At 34.2% G+C, this 25,144-nt stretch overlaps 3 protein-coding genes, 1 long non-coding RNA gene and 2 other non-coding genes across 6 annotated transcripts; all 6 read left to right on the forward strand.

The window, feature by feature from the left end:
* The first annotated feature begins 761 nt into the window (after positions 1-761).
* Positions 762-5,067, forward strand: LOC123889630 (AT-hook motif nuclear-localized protein 14-like). The gene is made up of 6 exons (XM_045939048.1): positions 762-1,398; positions 1,742-1,794; positions 2,779-2,910; positions 3,687-3,839; positions 4,287-4,578; positions 4,666-5,067. The coding sequence occupies exons 1-6, from the start codon at positions 1,020-1,022 to the stop codon at positions 4,728-4,730; spliced, it is 1,074 nt and encodes a 357-aa protein (XP_045795004.1). The 5' UTR covers positions 762-1,019; the 3' UTR covers positions 4,731-5,067.
* Positions 5,068-7,783: 2,716 nt separating this feature from the next.
* Positions 7,784-17,284, forward strand: LOC123888994 (protein EIN4-like). The gene is made up of 4 exons (XM_045938165.1): positions 7,784-10,021; positions 10,945-11,468; positions 14,344-14,755; positions 16,388-17,284. The coding sequence occupies exons 1-4, from the start codon at positions 8,258-8,260 to the stop codon at positions 17,228-17,230; spliced, it is 3,543 nt and encodes a 1,180-aa protein (XP_045794121.1). The 5' UTR covers positions 7,784-8,257; the 3' UTR covers positions 17,231-17,284.
* Positions 13,470-14,965, forward strand: LOC123889631 (peptidyl-prolyl cis-trans isomerase CYP19-3). Its single transcript, XM_045939049.1, has 2 exons — positions 13,470-13,573; positions 14,260-14,965. The coding sequence occupies exon 2, from the start codon at positions 14,303-14,305 to the stop codon at positions 14,825-14,827; it is 525 nt and encodes a 174-aa protein (XP_045795005.1). The 5' UTR covers positions 13,470-13,573; positions 14,260-14,302; the 3' UTR covers positions 14,828-14,965.
* Positions 15,048-15,176, forward strand: LOC123893358. Its single transcript, XR_006803461.1, has one exon. It is a non-coding gene; the product is annotated as a small nucleolar RNA U19 (small nucleolar RNA).
* On the forward strand, positions 15,227-15,382 carry LOC123893386. Its single transcript, XR_006803485.1, has one exon. It is a non-coding gene; the product is annotated as a small nucleolar RNA snoR138 (small nucleolar RNA).
* Positions 17,285-22,220: 4,936 nt separating the features above from the next.
* LOC123889632 lies at positions 22,221-24,000 on the forward strand. The gene is made up of 2 exons (XR_006802595.1): positions 22,221-22,405; positions 23,480-24,000. It is a non-coding gene; the product is annotated as an uncharacterized LOC123889632 (long non-coding RNA).
* The last annotated feature ends 1,144 nt before the right edge of the window (positions 24,001-25,144 follow it).

Consider the following 25,144-nt stretch of genomic DNA (forward strand, 5'->3'; position numbering starts at 1 on the left):
CTAGCTGCACTTTTTTGTGAGCAATACATACACCAACGACTTTTAGTCCAAAGTAGTAATCCCTATGATTCTCTTGTCTCTTTAGTCTTTATAAAAAAAAAATTATTATTTTATTTCTATATAGGTCTACTTAACTTGAATTAATTCATAGAATTTAGAACTTTTTTATATTTTTGAGAAATAGAGTAAAGAAAAGTCAAAATTGAAAAGGGGAGTAAGAGACTAAATTCTGGGGTTAAAAATTTCATATTCACTTATTTGATATACGGATAGTAAAAAACAAATTAAAAACATCTTTTAAAATAAGTTAGGCAAGACAAATCAATTAAATTATTGGGATCAAAATTTAGTTTAACCCGCAAAAAATAACAGTTTAAACGAGTCGATCCAACATGTCTGACTTATTTTGCCACCTCTAAATCTGCTTAACTTGAATTAATTCATATTATTTAGACAAATTATATTTTTGGAAAATAGAGTAAAGAAAGGTAGAAAGTCCATAATAATACTTTTTTATTTATCAATTTTATTTTTTCGGCTTTCACTATTAATTTAATCTGATTCGGAAGTCAGTTATGACATCAAGTGGTTTCAGTCCCTCCGGATCGTAACTGCGAGAGATTGAACTGTGATCCTACGTATATACCAAGTTCGGCGACAATCACCACTAAACCAACTAACAATTTGATTTTTATTTATCAATTTTAACCGATCCTTGATGTTCTAAATCCAAAAATGTTTCAAATCTATATTTTTGTCACTTGGTCCCAAAAGACCGAATCAAAGGGTTGAGACTTTGAGAGAAGCCAACCTACACTTCTTCTTACTTACAAAGAGGATAATAACTTTTTTGACGAATACAAAGAGGATAATAATAATAACAATATAAAATCAATAAAGCGGTTTTCGTTTATTATTCAATATTACAAAAAATAATTTTATTTTTAAAAAATAGTATTTTTTTTTTTTTTGCAGCGTCAGCCGTGGCAGCACACATCTCCGTGAATCTAGTCAAAAAAATGGAACACAGTGACAATCAGTTAAGCTCTTTCTTCCACCACCACAACCACCACCAACAAGGAAATTCCACCACCGCTACAACCACCGCAATTCCGACGAACGGACTTTTATCGAACACAGATGGGTCCCACATACTGTATCCTCATTCAGTGGCTTCTTCTGCTGTATCGTCTCAGCTTGAACCAGCTAAGAGAAAGAGAGGAAGACCTAGAAAATATGGAACACCTGAACAAGCCCTAGCTGCTAAAAAAGCTTCTACGTCGTCGTTTTCCCCTACTCCACCTTCCGATAACAACAACAATAGCAACAAGAACACCACTCACTCTTTCTCTACCTCTCCTTCTTTCTCTTCTAAGAAATCTCATTCTCTCTCTCTAGGTTCATTTCTCTCTCTCTCTAACCCTTTCATTTTTCTGTTTATTAATTGAATTTTCATGCTTTTTGTTTACTATTCTATGTTTGATCCATTAAGTGTATGTTAGTATGTCAGAATCACGATGACCTGTCGTGATTTGATTTTATAGAAGCTACTATGATTCTGGCATGCTCACCGTGACAGTGTTTCCCTTAGATGTTTTTTCTAAGATTCTGTAACATTTCTTGGTTATATAGCTTGAATTTGTACTTTTAAAACAATCTTATTGACTAAACATAATTAAGAAGGTATTAAATATTAAGTGCATAATTTTGATTTGATGCTTATGTGAATGGGGTGATGTAGGCAATGCAGGACAAGGTTTCAGTGCACATGTCATTGCTGTTGCTGCTGGTGAGGTATGCATTATTATTAACTGTTCTTCAATATTGCTTCTTGATTATGGATTTCTGCATCTGCTTGCTTGCAGCACCTGGTAAGTACAGTGAGTCAGTGACAGTTACAACAACTTCACATCCGGACTCAATTACAGTATGGAACCGGTGAAGTTATATATATCTAGTTATATCTATTAAAAACACTGTCAATCCATCTCGCAAATAGATACCGACTAAGTTGTGTTGTGTATACAAGTACCTACTGCTGTGTTAATATAATTTTTCCACCCTTTATCAGATTTGGAAAGAAAAAATAAATTTTCATTTTTATTAGTCCTACAAGAGGTATCAGGCTTGGAGGATTGATTGCTGATATTCTCAGCTATGACTCATCGAGACAAATAATTTTTTTTTTCATATGGATTTCAATATTTGTGTGATATTGTTGATTTAAATTTTGTAAAATGTTAATTTCTTGGTATATTAAGTTCTTAAAAAGTGAGTTGATGGATAGAGAGTTGATAAATAGTGTGACTGTGTCTCTTGTAAATGAGATGGTGGATTGGGATTTGGGACGGAGTTCTATGCTGCAACTCTAGAATAATTCTTTTATGGGACAGACACTCTAGTAACGCCTGGTCTCTTGCTGAAGTTGACTAAGCTGAACCTGTTTCAGTGCACCTATAACAACATCACTTATAAACAACTTTGTTTACATCTCTACAATTAACAATTTATTAGCAAATTTGCTTGTATGTATTTTTCTGATGTTAATTCCTTTATCCTTTTAGTTCACCACCAACCAAGATGTTTTTAGGTTCTTAATTTTCTTCTTTAGATATTGCTGATTTTCCTGCATCCATGATGTTTGAATATCTTATGTTTGCCATTTATTCCAATTTGGTTTTCATCTTACACTTTGGTGTTTAATCTTTCGTTTGTCTTTTTGTCAAAAAATCTTTCGTTTGTCTTGCTTCTATAATTATTTGAACATGCATTCAATAGGATGTTGGTCAGAAAATTATGCAATTTATGCAACAAAATAGGGGTGAGGTATGCATTCTATCTGCATCCGGTTCCATCTCTAATGCCTCTCTTCGTCAACCAGCATCTTCAGGAGGCAACATTACATATGAGGTGAAATATTAATCACTGCGTTTCTTATCATGTATTTTATGTAATATTATGATTCCTATTCTTCAAAAGGAAATGAAATTGTTGAAACTTGCAACATGTGGTTAAAATATTGTTTATTTGAGTATTAACATAACCAAGGCTCTCAATCCTATTTATTTTACTTTGGATTTATCATTTTTTATTTATTTATATTTTTTATTTATTAAAAAATTAAACGAGATTTTATTCATGGCAAGAATCTGTGTTCTTATGGCTAGTTTGTATACACACAACAGTTACTAACAAAACTATTTGGTTGTCAAATCTGAACGTGGATGATGGAGGTGCAAACAAAATAGTCTCGTATAAGTTATAACTGTGTTTATATTAGATTAACATGGTAACTCAATGTTAGTGCCAAGCAGCGGTAGTAATAGGTTCGGCCCAGTGGTTTACTAAATGACCATTAACTATGGGGTCATGGGTTGAAGCCCAGAAATATCTGCTTCTGTGCCTGATTTTAGTATTCTAATTGTTCCGGTTTTTGGCCCCTCTGAAGCATATCTTGTGCTTTCTTCTGGTGCCTCTAAATAATTTTTTTGCTTTTTGTAGAAAAATAAATTGTTAAGAGTCATAGTCTACACTCTACAATTTAATATAAATATTGCATACTAGTAAAAATAGCAGTTGTTAATCTACATCACCTTTTTGGTCATGAATTTGCATTTTATATTTGATTTGGTCATGTGCTCATATTATTGTTGTCACAGTTTAATTCTTTAATGTATTGATATCAGGGTCGGTTTGATATTATTTCGCTTACCGGTTCCTATGTGCGTAATGAAACTGGAGGGCGAAATGGTGGTCTCAGTGTATGCTTGTCTAATTCTGATGGACAAATCATAGGTGGTGGTGTTGGCGGGCCCCTTAAAGCTGCCAGTCCAGTTCAGGTAATCTTAGAAGGAAATGCAAATGAACTTGTAGGTTGGGAAAATGAGCTGGTGTCCTGCATTTTTCTTCTTCTTTTGTCTTGATTAGCAATTGCATTCTCTGGTGCTGTGTGGTAGTAAACAAATGATCCAAGCCAAGAAGTTGGGGAGAATGTTGAACAATTCTCTACGTTGCATATTCCTGTATTTTCTGTTATAGCCTTTTCCTAGCAGAACGAAAATTGTAATGATGCATTTAATCCTGTTTTTTTTTTTTTTTTGCTGAAAAGAAAGGGAAAATGAGTTAGGCAGCATCTAGTGTCGTTCTTGGAAGGATCTATGTGGTGAATTTGGTGTAGTGAAAGCAGACATACTTGTCAACTTGCTTCATCAAATCTCACTATTTTATTTTCCATCTTCCTGCTTTCACTCCTACCAAGCACCACCTCATATGAATTACATATACAGGTCATTGTTGGTACATTTCTTATCGACAACAAGAAGGATACTAGTGCTGGTGGAAAAGGTGATACCTCTGCCGGTAAGTTGCCATCACCAGTTGGAGAATCACCATCGAATTTAGGTTACCGCCAAACAGTTGACAGTTCCAGTGGGAATCCAATGCGGGGAAATGATGAACATCAAGCTATGGGGGGAAGTCATTTCATGATTCAACAGCTTGGTTTGCACGTGACACCTCCCAGGTCCACAGACTGGGGGAGTCATCCTGATTCAAGGCATGCTGGTTATGACCTCTCAGGTATGAAGTCCAGTTATTTTGGTGTGCCCTCTCCGCTTTCTTTTCTAATGGTGTAAAATAGACTGAAGTGAGGCTTTCAATATGCAGGAAGAACAGGTCATGGGTCACACCAGTCTCCTGAGAATGGAGGCTATGACCAAATTCCTGATTGAGAATTTGAGATGGCTCTTGGGCTTGAATAACACTCATGTGTGGTTAACAGTTGTATGATATCACTACATACCAGCAGTCTTTGTCACGTGATGCCGTTTATAGTATGCGCTGCCAACCATTAAGGTCGTGGCTTCTGACTTCTGAGAATTTATACTCATGTCTGTCCTTGAAAATATTGTTTTGCCTCATTTACTCTTAATGTATTTAAAAGTTAGGATTGCTGGCTAATACCTCTTCATTTTTGTGGGTCTGTTAGTTAATCTATACCATAATAAATAAGGTATATTTACATAAATATGCTTCCTAGGTTAGCTTGTGGGCTATATTTTCCTTCAATCTTCAAGGTGCAGTCTTAATATTGTTTAATATTCTGTTGAGCATAGATTATTATAGCTCTTCATTTTAAAAGCTGTTTTTTGAGAAAATAAGTTTTTTTTTTTTACCTCCTGTTAGTTGGTTATGGTTAATGTGAGATGATCTAACTCTATGAAAGCAGAGGCATGGAATTAAATTGTTTGAAGATTGAACGGCGAAGAACTTTCGTAAGCAAAAGCAGGAGTATTTACTTAAAGTTCTTCGCAATTCAATCTTCAAACAATTTAATTCATTCTGATACAGTAGCATATAATAGAATCTTAGAATGTTAAAAAAAAATTAAAAAAAATAATACTGACAATGTAAAAAATATTAAATATATTTTTGTTCAGTACTCATCTAAGTTTAGTTTTTAGAAAAGTTTTTTTTTTCTTTTTTATTTTGATCTTCACCTATTGACATTTTCAAAAATGGTCTCTATTATTTGTATTTTGCTGACTGTATATACAGTCATCCAAGTCAACACTTGGTATATATATACTTACTTAAATAGGTGGTGCTCGTGTGGCTGCTTAAAAAATCCAAATGGTGTTGATGTGTAACTCTATCCAATCAACAAAAATTAACCATAGCCATCAATTCTAAAACATGAAATAAGGGGTTTGGATCCTCTCTTATCTTTTTAGTCCAACCTTCTTTTCTTTTTCTTATTTGAGGGTGATAGTATATTTCTGATTAATCAATGACACTTCTAGGAAAAAACCGATGTGTTTGAAAAAATTGACATGTAGAACGAGTTCGTTTATCTTATAAAAAAAATGTTATTCAAACACAATTAATTAGAAACGATTTTTTTCTTCTTCTATTCTCTCCTTCGTCCCGAATCTCTCCGTCACTTTTGCTCTTCTCCGATCAGTTGTTCTTCTCAGATCTAGAAAAAGTGAATGAGAAATAGAAAATAAATAAGAGTATAAGAAGAGCAGTGGGGGAGTTGCACAAATAAATGAAGACAGTAGAGATGGAAGAGCAATGGGGAAGTGTTGCAAAAATATTATTGTTTTTGTCTTGGGTGAATGAGAAAGAAAGGTGGTGTTATAAATGATTGCCAAGAATTTTATAGTCACTAGGCTACTTGACAAAAAAAAGTGTCTACATACTCTCTCCGGTCTTATATATAAGAAAATTTTTGTTTTTTTAGATTCATTGTAGAATGAATGTATCTATACTATATTATAGTATAAATACATTGATTCTATGATGAATCTAAAAAGTAAAGTTTTCTTATATATAGAACCGGAGGGAGTAACATTTTTGAGTAAATTGTCAAATATCTCCCTGAAATTTTAAATTTCGGAGGGTATTTGACGAATTTTGAAATTTTAGGGAGTATTTAGTAGTTTACTCTAACATCTTTGTTATCTTATATGTACTTCTTTCTTTGTAACAAGTGAACTAAATTTTGCATCACCCACAAATAAATTTTACCATTAAATTAAATGAGATATGTATCCAAAAAAAAATAAAATTAAATGAGATATAATAAAAGTTATTGATCCGGTAATAAAAAATATCTATGGATGATGCAAAATTATTTAATTTGTGTATGTTAATTAGACATACGAATCTGAATTGCATACAATCCAGACATATCTAAGTGTCCGATTATGATCAGATGTTCAAATTTAGACCCGACCGTATGCAGTTTTGACCACATGCAATTTAAGTCTATCTTATTCTTATGAATAGAAAGAAAAAAAAAAAAGTCATCTTAAACAGTGTTCCGACACTGGTTAAGCATAAAATTTTTTTTTTACCTCTTTAATACTGCATGCACAAGTTGGTTTATTTTTTTTGAAGTGGAAGGAGGAATCGGAATCCAAAACATGTCATTCAGCAGCACGTTAGTGAACTGGTCATTATTGTTCCTTACAAGACAACATAGATACAAAAATAGAAAGAAATTTTTTTCAAGCGTTTCTGAAAAAGTCATCAACATCAGCAAATCAGAATAAAAGATATTTTTTGGATTTGGACTTAGGGGAATGAACATGATGATTATTTTTAAAATTTTAAAGGTCTATCTCATCCTCATTTAAGTAATCTATTTAATTGATAAAAATGAATTATAAAAGTTTCTGTGAGCTTAGCTCAGTTGATATGGACATCATATATATTATGTATGAGCTAAAGATCGAACCCAAACATATTTATTCATGTTTAAGATGGAATTTTTAGCCTTTAAGGCTTAAGCTACTAGATACAAAAAAAATGATAGAAAAATATATTTATTTAATTCCTCTATTATTTATTTTTTTACTTTTTTTAAATTTATAAAATAATTGATGTATATTAAATAAATAAATCATTCAATTGATCTAATTTTTTTTATAATACTAATAGTTAAAGGGAGTGTGTCTATACCAACATACTGTGGCACATGTGGTAGATACTTGGGTCTCTTAATCATTTGGTCCTAGGTTCGATCTCCGGTCAATGCGTATGGAGAAGCATTTGTTGGGAGAGATCAACCTTTTAAATGGATCTCAGTTACCTCGAGAAGAATCTCAGTTACCCCGAGGAGATTAGTTTCCGCATTTGCGCCGGAGAATTTCTTTAGTTTAAAAAAAAAAAGGGAGTGTGTCTAGGTACGGTTGATACAAAGTTATGTGGATCCCACCGACACATTCCTTCACGTTTTTTATTTCCTACTTCTCCCTCTTCTCTTCTATTCAAAGTTCAAAGATAGATATTTTCCTCTTCTCTTTCTCTTTTCAACCAAAATTGATCTCTTTTATTCTTCCTCTTTTTATATATTCTAATTCATCAAAAGCCACAAAATCTTCAAATGCCGTGACTCTGAAGAAACTAATCATAATAGAAAACCGTTCAAATTTCAACACACGTTTTCTGCTACATCACTCTTCTTGTTCATTTTGTATGCATTATTATAATTGCCACATATTAGTGCCATTATTTTCTTCAATTTCAATTTGGATCACAAATTAGAAAGAAAAAAACTAATCTTGATAGTTTTGGTAGATTTGTTGTTAAGCTAGTTTAGATCTAAATGAGCTATGGAAGATGATAAATCATCATCTATGGTGTTTGGTAGGTTTAGATTTTTCCTTTTGGGAATTAAATTGGTATAAAAATCAAATCTTTGACCACTGATTTGGAAAATTAACATTAGTTTTTATTCATTGTTGTTGCTATGGAAAAAGGGTTTTCTTCTTCTTTGTTGTTATTGCTATTATTGATTACTTCTCTTGTGATATCTGTTTATGGTGAATATGCACATTGCAACTGTGATGATGATGATGATGATGGTGATTGGATTTGGAGTATTCAAAGTATTTTGGTTTGTCAAAAAGTCAGTGATTTTTTCATTGCTATAGCATATTTTTCCATACCCCTTGAGCTTCTTTACTTTGTTAGTTACTCCAATGTTCCATTTAAATTGGTATTCCTTCAATTTGTTGCTTTCATTGTTCTATGTGGTTTGACCCATTTACTCAATGCCTATACTTACTATGGACCTCATTCCTTTCATTTGTTTCTATCTCTCACTGTTGCTAAATTCTTCACTGCCCTTGTTTCATGTGCCACTGCAATTACTTTTCCTACCTTGATTCCTCTTCTTTTGAAAATCAAGGTGAGGGAGTTGTTTTTGAGGCAGAATGTGTTGGAATTAGGGCAAGAGGTTGGGATTATGAAGAAACAGAAAGAGGCTAGTTGGCATGTTAGGATGTTGACGCGTGAGATTAGGAAGTCGTTAGATAAGCATACCATTTTGTATACTACCCTTGTTGAGCTTTCAAAGGCGTTGGAGTTGCATAATTGTGCGGTTTGGATGCCTGATGAGGACAGACGGGTGATGCATTTGACTCATGAGTTGAAACCGAATCCGGCAAAGAGTTTTCATAGTTCTATTTCTCTAAATGATTTGGATGTGTTAGAGGTAAGAAAGAGCAAGGGGGTGTCGATTTTGAGGCCTGATTCTGCACTTGGATCTGCGAGTAGTGGTGGATCTGAGGACTCGGGTGCTGTAGCAGCCATTCGTATGCCGATACTTCATGTTTCGAATTTCAAGGGAGGGACACCGGAGTTTGTTGAGACGTCTTATGCTATACTGGTTTTGGTTCTTCCAAAATCTAACTCAAGGGCTTGGACCTACCATGAGATGGAGATAGTGGAAGTAGTTGCTGACCAGGTTGCTGTGGCCTTGTCTCATGCATCTGTTCTTGAAGAGTCTCAGCTAATGAGACAGAAACTTGCGGAGCAAAACCGGGCGTTGCAACAGGCACAAAAATATGCAATGATGGCCAGCCAAGCAAGGAGCTCATTTGAGAAAGTGATGAGCCATGGAATGAGGAGACCTATGCATTCAATCCTGGGCTTACTTTCAATGTTTCAAGAGGATAGTATAAGATCTGAACAGAAGATTGTTGTTGACACAATGTTGAAAGTTAGCAATTCGCTCTCGCGTTTGATAAATGATGTTATGGAGATTTCGGCCAACGATAAAGGTACTTTCCAGTTAGAGTCGAAACATTTCCATCTACATTCCATGATGAGGGAAGCTTCTTGTATTGCCAAGTGTTTGTGTGTGTATAAAGGTTTTGGTCTTGAAATTGATGTGCAAAGATCTTTGCCTGATATGGTAATAGGTGATGAGGCAAGGTCTTTTCAATTAATTTTGCATATGATTGGCTATTTATTGAACTTATATGATAGAGGTACTCTCATTTTTCGAGTTTCTCTTGAAAGTGATTCTGGTAAGGATGATAGAAGTTCTGGAATATGGAGATCAAACATGCAAAATGATGATGTAAATATAAAATTTAATTTCCAGATAGCCGGTACTAGTTCCCATTCAGATGAATTAATTTTGACTAGAAGTAGTGCTAGTATGATGCACCACAACGATGAACCTAAGGAGGGCTTGAGCTTCAGCATTTGCAAAACGCTTGTGCAGGTAGCTTTCTCTTTTTCAAATTTGTATGAATTATTCCTTTGTTAATTTTTTAACTGTTTATTGATAAGCATCACTTCCCTCTTTTCACAAATTGTGTGCTGGTTCATTAATTATAGGAGTACATTGTTGACGGTTAACTGTAATCATTAGAATTACATTTTATGCATAGATGGGACTGCTGTTGGGCAAACTTTCTGGTAGCAGCCCTCGATTATTTTGCATAGATTTCTCTCCTTGCATGCTTCAACTAAGGGGACATGGTTTTTTCTGTCTTGACCTATAATTTAAAGCATGTATTAAGGACATAGTCATGTTACCCTTTTGGTCTATCAACATTATATAGTTGCTCTTTCCCCCTATAACAGAAAGATCATAGACATCAGGGGAAAAAATTATTACTAAAATAGCCATGAGCTCTAGTTATTAGAGTTTCATTTGTATCAAGTTTCTTTTCTATTGGCTTAACTACACATTTGGTCCCTTACGTTTATTTTAGGTTTCAATTTGGTCCCTTACGTTTAAAAAGTATCAATTTGGTCCCTTACGTTTATTTTAGGTTTCAAGTTAGTCCTTTCCGTTAGTTTTGTCACTAACACCGTTTGAAGTTTGAACAGTACACGTGTCAGCGTGTCCAAGTGCCACGTGTCAGTCCACATATGCAAATTGACTGCCACATGTGACAAAATTGACGGAAAGGACTAACTTGAAACCTAAAATAAACGTAAGGGACCAAATTGATACTTTTTAAACGTAAGGGACCAAATTGAAACCTAAAATAAACGTAAGGGACCAAATGTATAGTTAAGCCTTTTCTATTCAATTCCTTTTTTTCGCCTTTTGAATATTCTGTGTCCTATCACATATGCTTAGTTCACAGTTATGCAAGTGTTTTGTAACTCTGACCATACAAATGGAATATACAGATGATGCAAGGTAATATCTGGGTATCACCAAACTCTCTGGGTTTGGCACAAGGAATGACACTTCTTCTCAAGTTTCAATTAGGATCATCGCGTGGAAGATTTGTTCTAGCTCATAAAGAATTTTCAAACCAACAGTTTAGAGGACTTAAGGTTATTTTAGCCGACGATGATAATGTAAACATGACTGTAACAAAGAAGCTACTCGAGAAGCTAGGTTGTCAAGTAACTGCTGTTTCATCGGGTTTTGATTGTTTGGCTGCTATAACTGCCTCCAGTGTATCATTTAAAGTCATCCTATTGGATCTTCACATGCCTGAAATGGATGGTTTTGAAGTTGCAAGGAAGATTCGGAAGTTCCAAAGCCGAAATTGGCCCTTGATTATTGCTCTTACAGCAAGTGCAGAAGAACACATAAAGGAAAGATGCCTTCAGGTGGGAATGAATGGATTGATTCGGAAACCTATCCTCCTTCACGAGTTAGCTGATGAACTTAAAACAGTCCTGCTACGTGCAGGTGAAAAATTCTAATAACAATTCTATGTTTCGCAGGTTCCTTAAAAATATTTTTGTAGAGAACCTGGGATTTCTAACATACTGAATATACTAGGTTCACTTAGCTAACCAATTTTCTATTTGATCATTTTGCTGTATTATGAATTATGGCTCTCTCCAAGGTAACTGAGATGTGTGCCACCCTCGAACAGATAAAGATGAAATACAAGATTCTGATTTTGCATATAATTTCTTGCAGATATTTGTGGAAAAATGTGTCTTTTAAGAATGTGCTAAAACCATGGACTTGAGGATTTTTATTTATACCTTATATTTCTCAATTTTGAAGATAGAGTTGTGAAAGTAGTGACACACACACCCCACCTATTATGAACAGTATTCACTGTTTGATTAATTAGTCATGCTTTTTAAACTCAAAATCTACATGTTGATTCTGCAAGTCTGCAACCTCACTCTATGAGGCGATGTTTCCCACATGTTATGGACGAGGTATCATTCAAAATTTTAAGAATGTGTGGTTAGAAAGAGTGATGCTGATTTGTCACCAAACGATGTGTTTAGAGTTACGGTGAGTTTGACAAAATCACGTTGACATTTATTATAACTCTAAAGTGTAACTTTTGCAAAATCACGGTGAAGCATGATTTTGTCAAACTCACCACAAATCCAAACATGTACTTAAAAAAAAAGTTAAGAGTAGAACTATGATTATCTTATGCATGTAGGTCCTTTTCTTTTTATCACATCTCTTTTGATATACCCTTCTTTATACACATCTAACTTACTACTACTTAAGTAAATTATGTAAATACTACTCATTTTCCGAATCTGATGTGAATTATGGTCCCATAGGTAGTAGAACTGTGGTCCTGTTTATAGCTGGTGTTTGTAATATGGCAAATGTGTCATAACTTCATAAGTAGGTACTTCAATCGGTAGTCCTATATTGAAGGAAGAATAATGCTAGCAACACACTCTTTAACAAACACACTTCAACACACTCTCTTTTATTGCTTGAAATTCACATGGGTCCCATAAAAAAATGTGGACCTATATAATTTGTATGGGACCCATATAAATTTTAACCAATAGAAGAAAGTGTGTTAGAGTGTGTTTGTTAAAGAGTGTGTTGCTAGCACTCCTCATTGAAGGAAATCTAATCAAGAGGATCAAAATTCAAATTCTAAAAGCTAACTTAACTTAATCATTAGTAACATACTAGCTTGGTGGAGTCTAAGAGAAGGTTATCACTTTGAAAGTTTCAAATGAGGTTTTGATAAATCTTTGATTAAAAGCAATGGATTTAGCACCCTGGAAAGTTGTCTTCATAACAAGTTTTTGGTATTATTTATTCTAATTTTATAGGAGGTAAATAAAACAAACTTTTAAAGGTAAAATTTTATATGATACTATCTATATGTTAAGCCTATCATCTTGTTTTATTTATATGCTTAAAATTTAATCTTAGAGAGAAGTTGAATTAGAAACCAAGAAAGTATGTACTCGTTTGTTCTTGTAAAATACAATGTAAATTATATCCTAGTAGTAGCTTTACTCATTGCTGCCTCTTTCTCGAGTTCTTTCTTCTATCACAGTTTTTTCAGTCTACAAGAATCAAATATCGTAAACATTTGTTAATGTATAAAAATTAAATTTTTACACATTCAAATTCTAAATTTGAATCTGAAAAAATCCTAAATTTTTTTTCCCACGAGATATTCAAACATTTATAGGGGACGTTCATATTCTAAAATAATACGCATAAAGCCACTAAGTTTGGTCTAATAGTGAGAAATTTGGTAGTATGCAGGAGGTCCTAGGTTCGATCCTCTCTAGCTCCATTGTAACAAAAAAAATCATACGCGTAAAAAAAAATTGCCATCCAAAAGGGGGAAATTTGGCAAAAGAAAATTAAATTTAAGGGTGCATGAGAACGGGGGTGGAGGGCAAAAAGAAGCTCACTAATTGAAATGGGTCAATCAACACATGTTCTTGTATAATAAGAAGCCCAACCCACAGAAACACAAAACCCTAAACCCTAATTACAGGTCTATTTATTCCACAACCTCACCACTCTCATTTCATGCGCCTTCTTCATCCTCTTCCTCAGCCTAAGGTATATTCATTCACTCATCTCTCTAATTCTCAATTTCAATTTATCATTATCACGCACATTCGAAGACTTACGCGTTTCAACTATAGCTCGTGAGTTCAAAGCATGTGCTAAATCAACCATCTTTTTCTATCTAATCAGATCCTCTTTATGTATTGGGGATTTATTGTAGAATGATGAACATATTCTCTAAATTGAATCAATTTTTGACTAATTCTTATGATTTATTTATTGTTGTTTTTAGGGTTTAATGAATCTATTTTAAACATAGTTGTTATTAATTCCTTGATGAATAAATTTATTTAGTACTAATTGTGCTTAGGACGGTCTTGTACTGATTAGTTCAGACATCAGTGCATAACATAAACCTAAGCTACATCAATTGTTGCTACCATGTTTTTTTTGTTTGTTTAAATAATTTATATTTGAACAAAGCTTCTACATGGTGGCATATATTGTGATTCGTTTCACATCTCATTCACAAAATCATTTTTATTTTATTTTTTTATTTTCTATTTTGCTTTCACCACCTGTTTAATCTGGTTCGGGTCAGTTTTGGTATCAAGTGGTTCCATTTTAATTAGGATGTATGTTACATGTTTTTTAATTATGTTCAAGAATGCTATAGCTAATTGCATAATTGTTTTGTTATGATAATGATGATGATTTTTGCTTTTTTTTGTCTCTAGGAATTTGGAGTTATTGTTGTAGTAATATAAAGTAATAACCACAATGTCAAATCCCAAAGTTTTCTTTGATATACTAATTGGAAGGATGAAAGCTGGGAGGGTAGTAATGGAGCTTTTTGCTGATGCTACCCCGAAAACAGCTGAAAACTTCAGAGTTCTCTGCACTGGTGAGAAGGGAATTGGACAGTGTGGTAAACCTTTACACTTCAAAGGTTCTGGTTTTCATCGTATTATTCCAGAATTTATGTGTCAGGGAGGAGATTTTACCAGAGGGAATGGTACTGGAGGAGAGTCTATTTACGGGGCTAAATTTGCCGATGAAAATTTTAAGTTGAAGCATACCGGACCTGGTATTCTTTCCATGGCAAATTCTGGACCTAATACAAATGGTTCCCAATTTTTTATATGTACTACCAAGACTCCATGGCTTGATGGGAAACATGTTGTATTTGGGAAAGTAGTTGATGGATACAGTGTAGTTCAGGAAATGGAGAAGGTGGGTTCACAAAGTGGTAGAACATTAGAACCAGTTGTAATTGAAGATTGTGGGCAAATAAAAGAGAATTGAAAATCATTGTTTTCAGACTCTTGCTGAGAAATAAATTGATTGAGGATGTTTAATTTAAGTGTTCTAACTTGTATTATGTTTTGAATGTATACTGAAATTATTATAGAGTTATTATTTATTTGATTTCAAAGTTGCTTATTATGGTTTGGGAAAACATTGATAAGTTTATGTAATTTATGAATGCCCCTTTGAGTAGTTCTGTGAAAATAATCAATTTCATATGTGACTTAGTTAGGGGGCAAATATTAATTGAAATCTAATGTTAATTAGGTTTCTTTCAAAGATAGGCCTATTGAATGGACAATCTGTTTTCTACTTTCAGATGTCCCTCAAGCAGCCTTTCACATTTTTCAGTATTTCTTTCTCTATAATTTGAAATGAATCTATGTTTGTTTACCCTTTGCCTTCGAATAACTAAAATGGTGATTCATTACATTTTAGTTCAGACAGAGGCATATATAAAACACCCGAATTGGTTTGGTTTGATGGTACTGAATGAATGCATCATTTTCAGTTCCATTTCCATACCTGTAGTTTGTTCCAATTCGGACATTCATATTTCATTTTGAAAAAGCTTTGTGTAATAAACATGTGAAAGTGAAAAGCTAATTCATTGCAATAAAATATAAACCAATTTGATAAAACATAACTATAAAGAAATAGTCTCTTTAGATTTGCTAATTCAATAGACATATGGTTTTAGGCTTATGGTTTACTATAGCTGGCAAAAAGACTTTTTTTTAATGAGCTGGGTATCTAACTCGGGACCTATAACATATTACTCAAACTCCTTACTACTAGACCAAACCTAGTGGCTTGCAAAAAGACTTGTTTGATTATAGTTTTTATTTAATGAGTTCATAGCTTATTTTTATTAACTTAACTGACTTTTCTTCTGATTTTATCCATGTAATCTTAAATTTTAATTAAATATATTTCTCTTGTCATTTTATTAAACACTACAAATTTTAATTTTAGTTTATTTGTTAGCAACTTAGCATAAGCCATAAAAAAAACTTACTCATAACATATGTTTTGACAGTTTTGTGCCGTGTTTAATCATATCAGAAAATGAGGATTGAGGAGTACCAAGTACCTCAATATCAAGAATGACACATCAATAAATAAACAATGTGGCACAAAATGTATTACATGGCAAAAAAATTGCTAATTGAAATAATGAGTGCCATGGTTTTATATGTTCTCCCAGTGGCGTACGGTTTAAAATCTAACAAGAGACAACACTCTCCTAAAAAAACAAAAGAGAACACAAAGATTCAACTTAGTTTTGTTAATTGCAAGACTAATACCACACTTGTTAATTAGATACATAACTGTTAAGGCACGTCTATCATCATATGGGTAAGTAAAACAAGATTAATGTCAAAGCTAATTAGCAATATCTACCTATATAAATCTCTCCCCCATGATAGTATTACATAACCAAGACAAGCCTAATTTGCCTAAATATCAAAAGAGAGCAAGAGATAACAAAACTTCATAAAATGCCAAGTTATAAGCTAGGAACTTTGTTACCGATATTTACACTAGTGATGTTAATCCGCAAAAGGATCAAATGCTGGAGGAATTTCCATCTACTGGGGTCAAAATGGAAATGAAGGCACATTAGCTGAAACTTGTGGCACAAGTAACTATGAATATGTGAACATTGCTTTTCTCTACACTTTTGGCAATGGTAGAGTCCCAAGAATAGACCTTGCTGGTCATTGTGATGCATATAGTAATGAATGTACCAAACTAAGCGCCGACATAAAGTCATGTCAAGCCAAAGGAATTAAAGTTATCCTTTCAATTGGAGGTGGTGCTGGAAGCTACTCACTTGCATCTTCAGAGGATGCTAGAATCGTCGCCACTTACCTTTGGAACAATTTCTTGGGTGGACACTCATCTACACGTCCACTTGGCGACGCTATTTTGGATGGAATTGATTTTGACATTGAAGGAGGAACAAATCAACATTGGGATGAACTTGCAAAGTATCTTTCAGGGTATAGCAAAAAGGGAAAGAAGGTTTATTTAACAGCCGCTCCTCAATGTCCTTTTCCTGATGCTATGCTCGGAGAAGCTCTTAAGACAGGTCTTTTCGACTATGTTTGGGTTCAATTTTACAACAATCCGCCTTGTCAATACTCTTCTGCAGATATTGGTAATCTTGAAAATGCATGGAAAGAATGGATTAATGAAATTCCAGCAACAAAGATTTTCTTAGGATTACCAGCATCTCCACAGGCTGCAGGAAGTGGTTTTGTTTCTGTTGATGACTTGACATCAAAAGTACTTCCTATCATTAAGGGTAGCTCAAAATATGGAGGTGTTATGTTATGGTCCAAGTACTATGATGATCAAACTGGATATAGTTCTTCCATCAAAAGTGATATCTAGAATTAATCATAAGACATAAATATTTTGAGCTGTATTGAATTCATGATGTGCTTCAGTGTATGTTTGTATGTATTTATTATCAGAGAAATGCTAGGGTCACACTCTTTAAAATGTTTGTATGTATTTTTCTAAATATCATTTTTTTTTTCTGTGTATCATTGAAGTGGTTTAAATAAATGAATTTTTTTTTTGTCTTTCTCCCATGAACTTTTTTTTTTCACCGTCCACCTCCTGTGTAACTTTTCCTTGCTTCGTATGAACACTCAGGATATGAACAAAATCAATCTCACCTTCCTTTTTTGATTTTGTTACATTAACAATAAAGTTTCTATTTATTTTATACACAATGTTTTTCTAATTTCACTTTCCTGATTTATTTTCCCCTCATTCTAATTTCTATACAGCATAGCAGCAACCTAAAAATCTCAATAGTTCACAACAAATTGGGAAAACATTTTGCAGTATGATCCACAACAAAATCAAACTTTAATTTTACTATGATATATGTTAACAGTAACAATTTGAAACAGAAAATTTAAGATTTTCGAATTAGTCGAAACTTTCGAAAATAGAACAACATTACATGTAGATTGATCAGAAATCACAGGAAACCCAAATCCTAACAAACACTATGTTGTTCCACATGTCCATGGACAACTACTACGCTTTATATTGAAGACTCTTATGAAGTATTTCTACACGTGCATTTTAAAAATAATTTATACGCATAAATATCCCATATAAAAAGGAACACTTCACGACACTAGCAACAACACTACAAAAGATGAAATTATCTACAAGGCTTTGTGGATTTCAAATAAGAAAAACATATGAAGTTAGATTAACATAAACCTCCAAGAATTTTGTTCCTCTCCGTTCAAATCATTGTCCACATTAGAACAATTTTCATGATACTTGAGAACACTTTTTACATTCAGCTCCTGCCTCCTCATGGAATAACACTTAATATACATTAATAAAACAAACATTGCTCCAACAACTTGTTTCATAGGTGCAGACAACAATAGCACTAGTTTTTGTGCAATATTAGTAGAGAACTCAATTTTTTTATGCAACAAGGCCTCATACAATACTAGTGCCACACAATTTTCATTTCCATGTGTTCCTAAGACTTCAAAGATTGTGGCATAATTAATCCCAATAGAAGATACCGCCATTGTTTCTCTCATAGTAACAGTATGATCAAAAACTAGTTTGCCCTTTTCATAACAAAATTCTTGATATTGTCCAAGTGCTTTTAACCAAGAATCTCCCAACATATTTTGAAGCACAGTACCATTCAATTTGTAGAACTTATAGTGATAATTCATCATAAAAAGGTATGATAAAGTGATATCTTCAAAGAATTTTGACCAATCATCAAATGTGATAGCAACTTCCTTAATTATTCTATATACTCGAGTAATAAAAATATCCTCTTCATATGTATATATTCTGAACACGGACAGTGAACTCCATAGTTTTAATGCAAGGATAAACGATTTAGCAAAAACTATCCGTTCTTTTTCAGTAAACATAGTGAAAAGTGTATTTGCATAAATGCCTTCCATCAAATAAAACATACCCGAGTGAATGTGTATGATGTTGCCATTCTTTACAAGTGGGATACTCAAGGTCGAGACACCTTCCTCAGCATGGTGTGAGCAAGCTTTTCCAGCTGATTTGTTCTTTCTCCAATATTTGTTTTGGATTATGATGATTTTTTGTACCCATGGCCATCCTGAAGCTTGTCCCAGCGACGATAGTATCGTTAGCAACTGGGTTATTGTCGGAGATGTTTGTGACAGAATTGAAGAGAATGGACAAGCACTTGACGGTGACGTTCTCATTAGAAACAGAAACGAAAGGAAACACCTCGACAGAAACAAGAGCGACAACGACCCACCGGGATCGAAACATTTGAGATTGTGAGAGCTTGGAGGAACTTTTAGTTGCAGTACCATAACTAGAACAGATGCTTTCATATTTTCTTGTTGGTTCAACGATGTGGGGTTCAAATGCTTTGTGGGCATTTCATCAAACACTTGGAGGGTATGTTGTAGCAACCTATAAGAAGCAATACTTGGATATTGAGTTACTGTGAAATCTTCCTCTGTACTAACCGACAGAGAGAGTGACGGCGATGTAACAATGCTAAGGTCGGTTAAGAAAGATGAGTCTGGATTTGTGGTGACTTTGTCTTCAACCAGTGCCTTATATGTGGCGTCATCACCGGAGAACGATGGATCGAAGATAGAAGGATTTGAATCAGTGGCAATCTCCTGGTTCATGAATGTGGATATTAAGCTTGGGGTTTGCAACTTAACAATGGAAGATTGCTGGAAATCTTCATCAATCCCTTTAACTTCTTCAAGTTTCGATGGTTGTGGTGCTTCGATGCTGTTCACTGATGAACAACCCTGTCTAGGTACACACATGTGGGTAGACAGCATATTGCTATTTGGGGTTGATGGTTTCTGAGAAAATTTTGTATCAACTTCCTTGTCCATCTCTATCACTTTGAATCGGATCCTTTTATGCTTCAATGCGTGATCAATAGTAAAAGGTTCATCACATACAAAACATAAACCCAATTCCAGCTTCTCCTCCACATCGAGAGCACTCAAAATTTTCACCAAATTATGTTTTGAACCCATCTTACGCGCCGAATCGAAGGCTCCTGATACCAATTGTAACGGATAAATTAGATTCTAGGGACAAGCCGGTAGAATCAAGTCTCAAGAGTAGGGATTCCAATTATCGAGAATAGAATCCGGTACCAAAGAGAGATTATGCAAAGCATAATATTGAATGAGAAAGGTTTTTAGAGAAGAAGATAATTTGTTGAATATTGAATGATTCTCAAAGTGAGGCACAATACCTTTAAATACAACCTTAAAGGATAAAAATGTAAAATGACATAAAATAAATTATTTAAAATAAACTACTTAATTCCTAATACTTATTTCCTGTTACAGAGTCTTTTCTTAAAGCACTGACACTGTACACTAGGGTCTATTTGGTTGATGTGAAGTTGTTTTAATTATGGTTGATCCTAAACCAAGCAAAGAACCTAAGGTTGATGTAAAGCTGACTAAGGTTGAGGATAAGGATGATGGGCAATCGAGCAAGAAACCGATGGTTGTGGAACTCACAATTGATTTTTGGCTATAAATACATGACAAGAGATGCAACAATGGGGGTAGCAAGAGAGCAGGTGATCATAGGGCCTATGTCAACAAGAACGACAACATTAAAATGTAATTGTCTATATTCAAGCTCAGGAGTTATTTGTTGAATTGTGGCCGGTGGAGCCTTAATGTCGTCGACGGGACAACAATCACAAACCCAAAAAAGTTACATCGTCAATTTCAATACTAGTTGGCTGGTCTAGTTTAGGATGCCACTTCGGTCCCATACATCTGAACCCATCGCCGTTTTACAATTGCAAGAGGATCAACCTTAAATTTGAGCGCAATATTTTCTAATGAGCGGATATGCCATGGACGTCTCTCTCCGAGAAAATAAAGTTACTGCAGAACCACTTTCTGCAACAAATGGACATTTCAGCGGATCAATTTTGTCTAACTTTTTTGCGGGAAAGTTATATAACTTTCAAACAATTTCAACCATTTGATTAATCGGATGCACCAAATCATGCCACATGTTAAGCATTTTCTTTTTTAATTAAAACTTGCAAATCGCAAATCTCTGTTCTTTCTTCTTCACACCCACCGCCATCCACTGTTGATCCGTCGTACACCATCCACCCACAGTCAGTCCACCGTCCACCGTCTACCGTCTAACTGACTCTGGTAGCCGCTGCCATCGTCAAACAAAAAATTAAAACAAGCTTTGCGCATGGAGAAGATGAGAAAATAAAAAATATTCGGCAAACATTTAATGGGTATGATTCATGGTTGCTATGAATTTAATGTTGGAAAGAATCAAACATTTAATGGTGGTTTTGGTGTAAGGATGTATGTTGTTATTTGGTAGTTGCTGCAAACTGAGGGTTAACATTGCAGGGGAGGTTGACGGCAGTAGGCAGCGGTGGTTCAAAGGTGGAGGGTGCGTTTCCGATCGTCGACGATCGATGGTGGACGGTGGGTCGACGGTACGATTGTGGTGGAGAACTTGTCGGAAGAGATGATGAGAAACTGCATTTGTAAATTTTTAATTAAAAAATAAAATGGTCAACACGTGGCAAGATCTAGTGTATCTGATTAATCAAATGACTGATATTGATTGGAAGTTACGTAACTTTCCCGGAAAAAAGTTAGACAAAAGCCAATCTATCGTTCTCAAATTGACCACAAAGTCCCTAGTTGATGAGAATAATGATCTCAAAATCCTCTTTAAACGATACTGAAGGGATCGTTATGCCTAACAAACGACGGACTATGCGGCCGTTTACACATGAAATGACAAAAAGTAAACAATTAAAATTACTAAAAAAGAAAGAAGCAGAATAAGTGGGGGAGGTGTGAGACTTAACCAAGTGAAAAGCTCTATTTATAGTCATTTTGGCCGCACAAACGGTCAATTAAAATTGGTCACTTGGCAGACCTTTGATTGAGGCAGGAGACTTGACCACTGACTGGTCCGCTACTTAAGTAGCGAATGACATTTTCAAAATTTTCATTTTTATAACGTTCACTACTTAAGTAGCGGAAGGGTAAAATAAGAAACTAACAAGACGCATGAGAAGCCTGAGAGTCTTAATTTTTTATTCAATTTTGATTGTTTTAGTGGGCCGGAGTATAAATTTTTTGTGCTGGGGGTCTATATTATTTGGGAAAACGATTTGGTTTAAAGTTAAGGATATTTTGGGATTTTTGGGGGTTAAAGAGCAACATGGGGGCCTAAAAAGTAATTTAAAAAAAAAACTCAACAAGCCCAAATATTACTAGAAAAGTAAAACTTATTGGCCCAATCCAAACAAGATAAACTACCCTAATTCTAGATTCTTCCAAAGTTCTCTCGTTAGTATTTATAAATTATGGTGTGGTAATGGTTCGTGTTCATCTCATTCCTTAACCTAAATCAGTAGCCGCCACCATCCCAACATATCATTTTTCTCACTCAACTTGCATCTCTCTTACTCACCATATCTCTCATAATGAATTTTTTTTGAAGGTAATTGTTGCAATTTGCAAGTGAAGTATTGTATTGGTGTGTTTCCCTTCTCATGAATATTTTAAGATCTGATCTATGATTCATCTATATTATTCTTGCTTTTTTGCAGTTTTTAAGTTAGATCTGTTTGTTAATAATATTAAAGATTGGATCTTTAATGTTTATGGATCTTTTATGTTATGTTTCTTCTCATAAATATTGCCTTTTTATTTTATTTATTTTTTAAAAAAATCTTAAGATTGCAAATCAAAATTGTATAGCTTACATATTTATAGTTTGCTATGATATTCTCTCCATTATGTGTAATAATTTTCATTTACATATTTGCTTTATTGGTCACAATAACATACATGTTGTATATGTATATATAATTCTCGATGATAAACCAAGTAAAATCATATTATTTTATAGAGAGAAAGTTCTTCAAAAACATTTCTTCCAAATTCTCAATTATACCATTCAAACCATCTTGAATTTTTCAATCCAATGGCTCCGGTGGCGAGGGGAAGGTATGCGGTGGTTGATGTTAACATCATTGTGAGAAATGCGGGTCCGACGAGCAACCGAATGAGCTGATTTTGTGTGACAAATGTAGTAATGAATTTTATATGAAAAGTGTGAGAACAATTGTTGTGAACAATTGACCTCACACATGAACAATTGGCCTCACACATTTCATATGAAATATCGTTGTCACATTTATCGCACAAAATGAGCTCATTCGGTTGGTCCCCAAACCCACATTGCACACACATGATGTTAACATAATTCATATGTTAACATCATTGTGAGAAATGCGGGTCCGACGAGCAACCGAAGGAGCTGTTTTTGTGTGATAAATGTAGCAATGAATTTCATATGAAATGTGTGAGACCGATTGTTACACATGAACAATTGGCCTCACACATTTCATATGAAATATCATTGTTACATTTATCGCACAAAATGAGCTCCTTCGGTTGGTCCCCAAACCCACATTGCACACACATGATGTTAATGTAATTCGTTTTTTCAACCACCACGTACCTCGCCCTTACCATTATATCCTCCATCGACCTGTATTTCTTCAACCGCAACGACTTCTTCATGTAGTGTGGTGCATGTGTATAGTGAATGAAGCTGGTGAGCTTCAGAGATGAAGGCGATGAGGTCGCTGAAGTCATTGAATTGGAAAATTCGAGAAGGTTTGAAAGATAGAATTTGGAAGAAATATTTTTGAAGAATTTGCAATCTCATTTAGTCAATGACAATTAATTGGAGATGTGCAAGATGGTGAATGATGACTCTTAGTTATTACATTCATTTTAGACCAGCTTCTGCCGTGTCAGACCCATTTCTTGCTTTATAAAAAGGAAAATTGAGATATGTGTAAGGGTTTTGAATTTTGCATTAAAGTTGGAGATTTTGGGCATTGTAGAAGGTCGAAGAAATTGATTCAAGTATTGAAAGCAAGATTGAAGCATATTCATCCTACTCTTATCTGTATCTTCTTTAACTCTTGCGATGTTTGTAATAATTATGAGCAGCTAAAACTTTAGGTTTGGTCTTGAGATGAATCTATTTCGAGCTACTTGAATCATGTAGTTTTGAGTAGTATTTTTCTCAATTGCAATGCTAGTACTATTCAGTTATTTCTTGTGTTTAATGTTTTTCATAACTATTTTGTTATAACTATTTTGTTAATTTATCGTGATACTACACGGTCAATTGTAAAAAATAGATGCAACTATTGAGTAGTGAAAAATATAGTATTCAAAAAGATATAATCACTTTTAATTCATTGTTATTTCAAGCCAAATTTATTTCAAACTTATGAACCAATTGTGGTCCAAGAAAAAATGTGAAACCTAATTATTTATATATTTTTTTTGGTAGAAAAAGAGGGCCAGAGCCCATAATATAATAGGAAAATAAAAATAATATTTAGGATTTGATTCACACTCTTTCATCGTAAAGTTGTCTTACATTGTTGAATAAAAAAAAGACTTATTTATTTTCAACAAATCATAATCGTCAAATATTATAGCTAGATTTTAAAGTAATGGGAAGGGAAATTTGGGAGTGTCACCGGTTGAAGCTTAAAAAGGAAAATTAAAGCACTATTGATTTACTCGTAAGATTATACATATTTATTGGGAAGCAAATCGATGTGCGAATATTTTGGCTAACATAGGTTGTGTGTCTTCTATGGTCACCATAGTCTATGATCATCCTACACAAGAGTTGATTCAAATTCTTACTGATAATTGTAGGGGTGTATTTTTCGCCTGATTAATTAATACTACTTTTATTAATTTATTTAATTGATTATAATTTACTGACTGTGTACACCTTTTTACCTAAACATAGTATACATATTGATCTTACCTGATCAGAAGAGTGACCGCGTCCGTCGTTGCACGGTTCAAGCCCCTGGTGAAGTGGAGGAGGTTGTGTACCTACAGTAGAGCTGTCGAAATGGGCTAGCCCGAATGGGCCCGCCCGCCAAGCCTATTTTTTTTGCCGGGCTCGGGCCTTGAAAATCCTAGTCAGGCCCGATAAAGTCCGATTAAAATATTGGCTAGCCCGAATGGGCTGTGGGCGGCACGCAAGCCCGAAAAAATTATAATTAAAAAAAATTATAAATAAATATAAATAATTTGTTTTGGATGATTTGAACTTAGTTTGTACTATAAATTATAAAACACCATCCGCTACTTAAGTAGCAGATGGATAAAAATAGGGCACCCAAGAAACTCGTAGGTAGCGGATGATTAAAAATAGGACGCTCGAGAA

This window comes from Trifolium pratense, linkage group LG6 (assembly GCF_020283565.1).
Source record: "Trifolium pratense cultivar HEN17-A07 linkage group LG6, ARS_RC_1.1, whole genome shotgun sequence".
In the NCBI taxonomy this organism is placed as follows: Eukaryota; Viridiplantae; Streptophyta; class Magnoliopsida; order Fabales; family Fabaceae; genus Trifolium; species Trifolium pratense.

Excerpts from the sequence above, each read along its gene's own strand:
- LOC123889630 (XM_045939048.1), top strand. The coding sequence starts at position 1,020 with ATGGAACACAGTGACAATCAGTTAAGCTCTTTCTTCCACCACCACAAC. Across the intron at positions 1,795-2,778 it reads TTGCTGTTGCTGCTGGTGAG|GATGTTGGTCAGAAAATTAT; the intron begins GTATGCATTATT and ends TGCATTCAATAG. Across the intron at positions 3,840-4,286 it reads AAGCTGCCAGTCCAGTTCAG|GTCATTGTTGGTACATTTCT; the intron begins GTAATCTTAGAA and ends TTACATATACAG.
- LOC123888994 (XM_045938165.1), top strand. The coding sequence starts at position 8,258 with ATGGAAAAAGGGTTTTCTTCTTCTTTGTTGTTATTGCTATTATTGATT. Across the intron at positions 10,022-10,944 it reads TTTGCAAAACGCTTGTGCAG|ATGATGCAAGGTAATATCTG; the intron begins GTAGCTTTCTCT and ends TGGAATATACAG. Across the intron at positions 11,469-14,343 it reads CTACGTGCAGGTGAAAAATT|GATGAAAGCTGGGAGGGTAG; the intron begins CTAATAACAATT and ends ACTAATTGGAAG.
- LOC123889631 (XM_045939049.1), top strand. The coding sequence starts at position 14,303 with ATGTCAAATCCCAAAGTTTTCTTTGATATACTAATTGGAAGGATGAAA.